Source organism: Oncorhynchus clarkii, chromosome 3 (assembly GCF_045791955.1).
Source record: "Oncorhynchus clarkii lewisi isolate Uvic-CL-2024 chromosome 3, UVic_Ocla_1.0, whole genome shotgun sequence".
Classification (NCBI taxonomy): Eukaryota; Metazoa; Chordata; class Actinopteri; order Salmoniformes; family Salmonidae; genus Oncorhynchus; species Oncorhynchus clarkii.
In genome coordinates, this window is record NC_092149.1 from 89,052,607 (window position 1) to 89,061,261 (window position 8,655).

General features: G+C 49.2%; 1 protein-coding gene across 1 annotated transcript in view; it reads right to left on the bottom strand.

Moving 5' to 3' along the window:
- The window catches only part of LOC139406205 (T-cell-specific surface glycoprotein CD28-like), a 163,653-nt gene extending 159,920 nt beyond the window's left edge, over positions 1-3,733 (bottom strand). Inside the window, exon 1 of the mRNA XM_071148711.1 lies at positions 3,551-3,733. Within this exon, the coding sequence (XP_071004812.1) occupies positions 3,551-3,668 (118 nt within the window). The 5' untranslated portion in view covers positions 3,669-3,733. The remainder of the gene's footprint in view (positions 1-3,550) is intronic.
- Between the last annotated feature and the right edge of the window lie 4,922 nt (positions 3,734-8,655).

Genomic DNA, 8,655 nt, shown 5'->3' on the forward strand with positions numbered 1-8,655 from the left:
CTGGCACTAACCATTAAAAACTAGGACTTCAACCAGGCTGTCCGTATGCTATTTGCTCTCTCTCTTTTAAACTGCTAGCACAAAGCCTACGTGAAAAAAAAAATCAACTGGCCCAAATCAGCTCTACATATTTCAACAGGGAGGTGTGCAACTACCACACATTGTACCAGTGGAGAAACTACGTCACCTACATAGGTATTACCAAATCCCTTTCAATTCACATTCCTTGCAGAAAGAACTATTTGCAAACCTTTTAAAACGTCCAGAAAGACAGTGGTCTTCGAAGGGTATTTATACTTTAAAAGACATTTTATGTGAATGGATGAAAGAATTCTGCCAGTGTTTTAATGTCCTAGTTCCATATTTTCTCCTTTATCTCCAACTCATATGTCCAAGTGAGTCTGAGGACCTTGGGGATCAGATTGACCATTATACCCATTGATCAAACATATAACAGACAGACACTGCTCACAAGGAGTTGTTTGTGATATCTACACTCAGTTGACACTTTATTAGGTTCACCACCCTATTCGCGATAATAAACTGCTCCTACATACATCAAGTCCTGTGGTCTTGGCTTGCTGGACACTGAAGCATACAGAGAAGTATTCAGGTATTCTGTTTGTTTGAACTTTATAATGTGCAAAATGACAGCACCGTCTGTGATGGTGTTTTGTAACTCAGAAAAGTTTCACATCTGTTTTTTTTTTAATAATTCCAACACTCAGCTTTTTTTATTTTTTCAAAATATTTTTTTGAATTTGACCCCTTTTTTTTCCCTCCCCAATTTCATGGTATCCAATTGTTTAGTAACTACTATCTTGTCTCGTCAATGTGTCGGAGGAAACACCGTGCACCTGGCCATCTTGGTTAGCGCACACTGCGCCCAGCCCGCCACAGGAGTCGCTGGTGCGCGATGAGACAAGGACACCCCTACCGACCAAGCCCTCCCTTAACCCGGGCGACGCTAGGCCAGTTGTGCGTCGCCCCACGGACCTCCAAGTCGCGGCCGGTTACGACAGAGCCTGGGCGCGAACCCAGGGACTCTGATGGCACAGCTGGCGCTGCAGTACAGCGCCCTTAACCACTGCGCCACCCGGGAGGCCTCAACACTCAGCTTTTACTGACTGTAACTCCAACTGGACTTAAACAGTCCATCTCCTTTCCCAGCTTCATCAGTTGTTCTGAATTCACGCTGCTCCAGATGCATGGGGGGTTGTACCTAATAAACTGACCACTGTGACTAGAGACTTTCCAGAATGTGTTCTGGGAATACCCGGGGTATTAAACATTTGGCTGTAAGTGTTGAACAGTTGAGTCTATTACCTCAGGAGACGGTAACATTCAGCTTGTCTGGGGATGACAAAGAAGGACTTCAACAAAGCCAAAATAGAAAATGATTGGAAGGGGCCTTTTTGCTGATAAATTAGAGACGTATAAATAAATGACTGTTGTGCCTTGTAACTACTTTAAAATGCAGAACTGTTGCACTAAAAATACAACCATTGATTTTGCATACAATTTAAGATGGTAAACATTGTACAACGTTATGTAAACATTGTCTAATTTCATATAGAACAAATTGCACTTAAATTAACATTTCTTTAAAGTTATTGCAAATAACTAGACATTTATAGAATAAATCATCAATTTGATGTTTCTGTGACAAACGGCGAATTAGTTACTGATTTTTACATTTGTAACGGGCTTTTGGGCGAATGTCTGTTGAATGTTCGACTATAAAACCAACTTTACCTCCGTGGGGCTAGCAAGCGAGCTGTGTCACATACGCCTAAAATAACATTGCGGGACTGCGGTTGGGTTTGGAGCCAGCCTTCCAGAAGCTTTGCCACCACACAGGCTGTCAGCATGCTGCCCTAAATCCAGCCGGAACACTTCAGCCGGCCCACCAGACGGCTCAGAGGAGTCCGCATGGTCCTAAAGCACACCAGAACACTTCAGCCAGCCCACCAGACTGCTCAGAGGAGTCCGCATGGTCCTAAAGCACACCGGGACACTTCAGCCAGCCCACCAGACTGCTCAGAGGAGTCCGCATGGTCCTAAAGCACACCGGGACACTTCAGCCGGCCCACCAGACTGCTCAGAGGAGTCCGCATGGTCCTAAAGCACACCGGGACACTTCAGCCAGCCCACCAGACTGCTCAGAGGAGTCCGCATGGTCCTAAAGCACACCGGAACACTTCAGCCAGCCCACCAGACTGCTCAGAGGAGTCCGCATGGTCCTAAAGCACACCGGAACACTTCAGCCAGCCCACCAGACTGCTCAGAGGAGTCCGCATGGTCCTAAAGCACACCGGGACACTTCAGCCAGCCCACCAGACTGCTCAGAGGAGTCCGCATGGTCCTAAAGCACACCGGGACACTTTGTATCACATTACTCTGGTAAAACTGAGGGGCACACGTTTATATTGCAAAATACAGGGCGAATTTTTAAAAAGAGACCTCGGTCTCAATATGTCTTCCCTGTTAAAATAAAGCTTAAATAAACACAAATAAATGAAAGAGATTGGTGTGTTTTCTCACAACCCTAATCATGGCATGGGGTTGTTCAATGACAGACATCTATCACTTGATGGTTTCATTTCAGAGAGACAAATAATCATGTTTTGTTGCAAAGCGCTATATATATATAGATATCCACCTATATAATAAGTAGTACTAGGTTTTACACAGTCTAATGGAACAAATACCTACATGTTTAATAAAGACTTGTACAAATGATACATATATGACATTAACATATATATTTTTTAAATGTAGAAATACAGCATTATATCTATCTGAATGTAAAATGTTACTAATTTGACATTTTAGTAATTTAGCAGATGCTCTCTTCCAGTTCGTTCATTTTAAAATAGCAAAGTGAGACAAACACAAATATACAGGATATGAACATTCCATTCCTGCTAAACAATGGAAGCGTAACGTTGGCAACAAAAATCCATTCTAATACACCTCTAACACCCATGAATTCAACATCTGAGAACACTGCTGTTTTACACGCACAGACCCATGAGAAATCATTTCTAAGGTGAAATAAAAAAATTATGTAAAAAATACAAACATGAAAAAGTGGTCAAAATACTCGTCATTTATTTTCTATTTTCTATGGAACATTGGTCGTGGGAAATGGTTGACGCAACGCATCTTGAAATACACTACCAATAAACTATACCTATATGCATTCAATCTGTTGGAAATCTTTTCACATCGACTTTTTATTTTTCATTTTAAATTTACGACAACTGACAGAATAAATCCAATGTATTTTACCGAAGTTTTCATGATAGATGAAAGATCATCCTGCAGACGGCCTTACATAACTAATAAATGGTGCTTTACACAGTATCTTCAGAAAAAGACTACTCTGGAATGGACATCCATCCGATTTCTATCAAATGGATTCATAGAGCCCTTTTCTTTTCTATTTTACAGCAGCAGATGTAGCATACGGTCTTACATAATATACAGAAGCCTAAAACCACAAACAGCAAGTAAGTACAGATGTTGAAGCATATCTGAATCTCACCTTTGCAGTTGGGATGTTGGGAGAGTTCAGTAAACAGATGATCTGAAAGAGAGAAGGACAGGAGGATCAGAGGACAGAAGGACAGGAGGATCGTTGTCATCCATAAATGACCCTCCATCTTGTTCTCCTGATCCCTGAAGTGATAGCAGGCCAGAGGAGAGTAGAGGAGCTGGACCGCACAATGTTTCTGATTCACCTTGATGCTAGGAGGATACAGTTTTCACCCCGAGCAGAGGGGTGAAAACACCACACCCACACACTTGACTGTGGTAAATAACAATATGTATTCACAGACTACTAGACTGTCGTTGTGTCTCAAACGACACCCCGTTGCCTACCCACTAGTTGAATCAAAGTTGTTTCTACGTCATTTAAATTAACGTTGAACCAACGTGGAATAGATGTTGAATTGAAGTCTGTGCCCAGTGGGTATTTAGTGCACTTATTTTGACCAGAACTCATAGAAGTAGTGCACTATATAGGGAATAGAGTGCCCTTTGACAGGTGCACTCGATATGTCTATGCATTCACAGACTACAGTATATAGACTGAGTTGACTGTTACGGACTACATTTTACATACTTGTCCTGCTATATTACTATATTATTTACAAACCCATATACTGCCAACCAGGCCCATATTCTGCTAAGTATTTCTTTAGAATTTCTACGAGTTTTCCTCGGTTACAGATCAGGTAGGAAATCATAAAAAAAAGAAAAAAGTATTCCACTGTGCATTTGCACTTTGTGGGTGTCTGCCTGAATTGTGAGTCACTCCTTCCATATTTGTGAGTCACTCCTGCCATATTTGTGAGTCACTCCTTCCTCTCTTCTCCTCCCTCTCTTTACCCTCTCCTCCCTTTGTCTTCACCGTGCTCTCTTCTCCCTCTTCTCCTCCCTCTTTTCTCCTCCCTCTCTTCTCCCTCTCTTCTTCCTCTTCTCCTCCCTCTCACCTCCCTCTCCACCTCCCTCTCTTCTCCTCCCTCTCTTCTCCTCCCTCTCTTCTCCCTCCTCTCCCCCTCTCTTCTCCCTCTTCTCCTCCCTCTCCACCTCCCTCTCCTCCTCCCTCTCCACCTCCCTCTCTTCTCTCTCTTCTCCTCCCTCTGTTTTCCCTCTCTCCTCCCTCTCTTCTCCTCCCTCTCCACCTCCCTCTCTTCTCTCTCTTCTCCTCCCTCTGTTTTCCCTCTCTCCTCCCTCTCTTCTCCTCCTTCTCTTCACCTTCTTCACCTTCCTGTTGGGTTTAAAACCCCTGGTCTCTGGGCATGACATCTCAAATAGCACCCTATGTGACCTGGTCAAAAGTAGTGCACTACATAGGGAATAGGGTGAAATTGTCGTCATAGCCAGATCTGAGATAGATGGGTTTGGGTTAGAAGAGAGAGAGAGATGTTGCAGCTAACAGATGGAGCCAGAGACAGGAAGTTGGGGGTTTTCAACCACAATGTGGTGATGGTTCCACAGAACAGAGTCAGGTGTATTTTAACATGATAACATCTTCTGAAAACATTTGAAACTCTACTACAAAGCAGACAGACACCCACTCTTTAATGAGTATTTTAAATAATCCCACTTACTATGCTACTGTGATATGTGGTTGTTCCACCTAGCTATCTTTAGATGAATGCACTAACTGTAGGTTACAGCGTCTGCTAAATTACAAAAATGTCAAATTAGTGGAATGGTATCAAATACATAAAACAAGGCCTTTCGAGTGGCGCACCGGTCTAAGGCACTGCATCGCAGTGCTAGAGGGGTCACTACAGACCCGGGTTTGATCCCGGGCTGTATCACAGCGGTCTAAGGCACTGCATCGCAGTGCTAGAGGGGTTACTACAGACCCGGGTTTGATCCCGGGCTGTATCACAGCGGTCTAAGGCACTGCATCGCAGTGCTAGAGGGGTCACTACAGACCCGGGTTTGATCCCGGGCTGTATCACAGCGGTCTAAGGCACTGCATCGCAGTGCTAGAGGGGTCACTACAGACCCGGGTTTGATCCCGGGCTGTATCACAACCAGCCATAATCGGGAGTCCCATAGGGCGGCAAACAACTGGCCCAGTGTCGTCCGGGTTCGGGCAGGGTTTGGCCCAGTGTCGTCCGGGTTCGGGCAGGGTTTGGCCCAGTGTCGTCCGGGTTCGGGCAGGGTTTGGCCCAATGTCGTCCGGGTTCGGGCAGGGTTTGGCCCAGTGTCGTCCGGGTTCGGGCAGGGTTTGGCCCAGTGTCGTCCGGGTTCGGGCAGGGTTTGGCCCAGTGTCGTCCGGGTTCGGGCAGGGTTTGGCCCAATGTCGTCCGGGTTCGGGCAGGGTTTGTTAAGAAGTGCGGTTCGGCAGGTGGTGTTTTGGAGGACGCATGACTTGACCTTCGCCTCTCCCAAGCCCGTTGGGGAGTTGCAGCGATGAGACCTTCGCCTCTCCCAAGCCCGTTGGGGAGTTGCAGCGATGAGACCTTCGCCTCTCACCCGGCCCGTTGGGGAGTTGCAGCGATGAGACCTTCGCCTCTCCCCAGCCCGTTGGGGAGTTGCAGCGATGAGACCTTCGCCTCTCCCAAGCCCGTTGGGGAGTTGCAGCGATGAGACCTTCGCCTCTCCCCAGCCCGTTGGGGAGTTGCAGCGATGAGACCTTCGCCTCTCCCAAGCCCGTTGGGGAGTTGCAGCGATGAGACCTTCGCCTCTCCCAAGCCCGTTGGGGAGTTGCAGCGATGAGACCTTCGCCTCTCCCAAGCCCGTTGGGGAGTTGCAGCGATGAGACCTTCGCCTCTCCCCAGCCCGTTGGGGAGTTGCAGCGATGAGACCTTCGCCTCTCCCAAGCCCGTTGGGGAGTTGCAGCGATGAGACCTTCGCCTCTCCCCAGCCCGTTGGGGAGTTGCAGCGATGAGACCTTCGTCTCTCCCCAGCCCGTTGGGGAGTTGCAGAGATGAGACCTTCGCCTCTCCCCAGCCCGTTGGGGAGTTGCAGCGATGAGACCTTCGCCTCTCCCCAGCCCATTGGGGAGTTGCAGCGATGAGACCTTCGCCTCTCCCCAGCCCGTTGGGGAGTTGCAGCGATGAGACCTTCGCCTCTCCCCAGCCCGTTGGGGAGTTGCAGCGATGAGACCTTCGCCTCTCCCCAGCCCGTTGGGGAGTTGCAGCGATGAGACCTTCGCCTCTCCCCAGCCCGTTGGGGAGTTGCAGCGATGAGACCTTCGCCTCTCCCCAGCCCGTTGGGGAGTTGCAGCGATGAGACCTTCGCCTCTCCCAAGCCCGTTGGGGAGTTGCAGCGATGAGACCTTCGCCTCTCCCCAGCCCGTTGGGGAGTTGCAGCGATGAGACCTTCGCCTCTCCCCAGCCCGTTGGGGAGTTGCAGCGATGAGACCTTCGCCTCTCCCCAGCCCGTTGGGGAGTTGCAGCGATGAGACCTTCGCCTCTCCCCAGCCCGTTGGGGAGTTGCAGCGATGAGACCTTCGCCTCTCCCAAGCCCGTTGGGGAGTTGCAGCGATGAGACCTTCGCCTCTCCCCAGCCCGTTGGGGAGTTGCAGCGATGAGACCTTCGCCTCTCCCAAGCCCGTTGGGGAGTTGCAGCGATGAGACCTTCGCCTCTCCCAAGCCCGTTGGGGAGTTGCAGCGATGAGACCTTCGCCTCTCCCAAGCCCGTTGGGGAGTTGCAGCGATGAGACCTTCGCCTCTCCCCAGCCCGTTGGGGAGTTGCAGCGATGAGACCTTCGCCTCTCCCAAGCCCGTTGGGGAGTTGCAGCGATGAGACCTTCGCCTCTCCCCAGCCCGTTGGGGAGTTGCAGCGATGAGACCTTCGTCTCTCCCCAGCCCGTTGGGGAGTTGCAGAGATGAGACCTTCGCCTCTCCCCAGCCCGTTGGGGAGTTGCAGCGATGAGACCTTCGCCTCTCCCCAGCCCGTTGGGGAGTTGCAGCGATGAGACCTTCGCCTCTCCCCAGCCCGTTGGGGAGTTGCAGCGATGAGACCTTCGCCTCTCCCCAGCCCGTTGGGGAGTTGCAGCGATGAGACCTTCGCCTCTCCCCAGCCCGTTGGGGAGTTGCAGCGATGAGACCTTCGCCTCTCCCCAGCCCGTTGGGGAGTTGCAGCGATGAGACCTTCGCCTCTCCCCAGCCCGTTGGGGAGTTGCAGCGATGAGACCTTCGCCTCTCCCAAGCCCGTTGGGGAGTTGCAGCGATGAGACCTTCGCCTCTCCCCAGCCCGTTGGGGAGTTGCAGCGATGAGACCTTCGCCTCTCCCCAGCCCGTTGGGGAGTTGCAGCGATGAGACCTTCGCCTCTCCCCAGCCCGTTGGGGAGTTGCAGCGATGAGACCTTCGCCTCTCCCCAGCCCGTTGGGGAGTTGCAGCGTTGAGACAAGATCAAAAAAAGAGAGAAAATACAAAAGAATAATAATACAAAAAATATAATACATAAAACACAAACGGTCCATCCATTATTGTGAGCCGTCCTCCTCCCAGCAGCCTCCTGTGCTGGCTAGAAATACTGTCTGAGCTCAGGCCCTGGGCTAAGATTAGTAATTGACCATGACCTGTTTCATGTGGTTTGTCTTCAGGCCTGGAGGAACAGTCACTGCGACCCCACATGTCCCCTCTTGCTCCAGGGTGAAGTTTCTCCTAGTTACAGATCTAAGATCAGCCTGCCCTCCCCCAATCCTATCTTTAACTATTAGTGGGGAAAATGCTAAACTGACCCAAGATCAGCGTCTAAGGGGCAATTTTAACAGTCTCACTGTATAGATACTCACCAGTCTCACATTACAGGCCTTTGAAGAGGAACCACCAAGAGATGATATGTCTTTAGTGGTAATATTATCAACCACATAATGATTATTTCCCCATTCCCAGACATAGATACTCCCGAGTGAGACCTGTCTGTACAATATAGGCATATGCAGGTAAGAAACCCTTGTATGAAAACATATATGTATTTAAATCACTGTTATTTGTGTGACTGACGATCTCAAATAAATAGCGTTTGTTTTCGCTCGGTTGGTTGATTGGTCGAGACTGATTGCAGCACTGAGGGACTGCAGGCCTAGTCTCCTCTGGACAGGAAACAGGAATTCGGGAACGCGCCTCCCATCTGCGGCGCGCTCCTGACTGGTTTTTACAGAATGGAGCTGG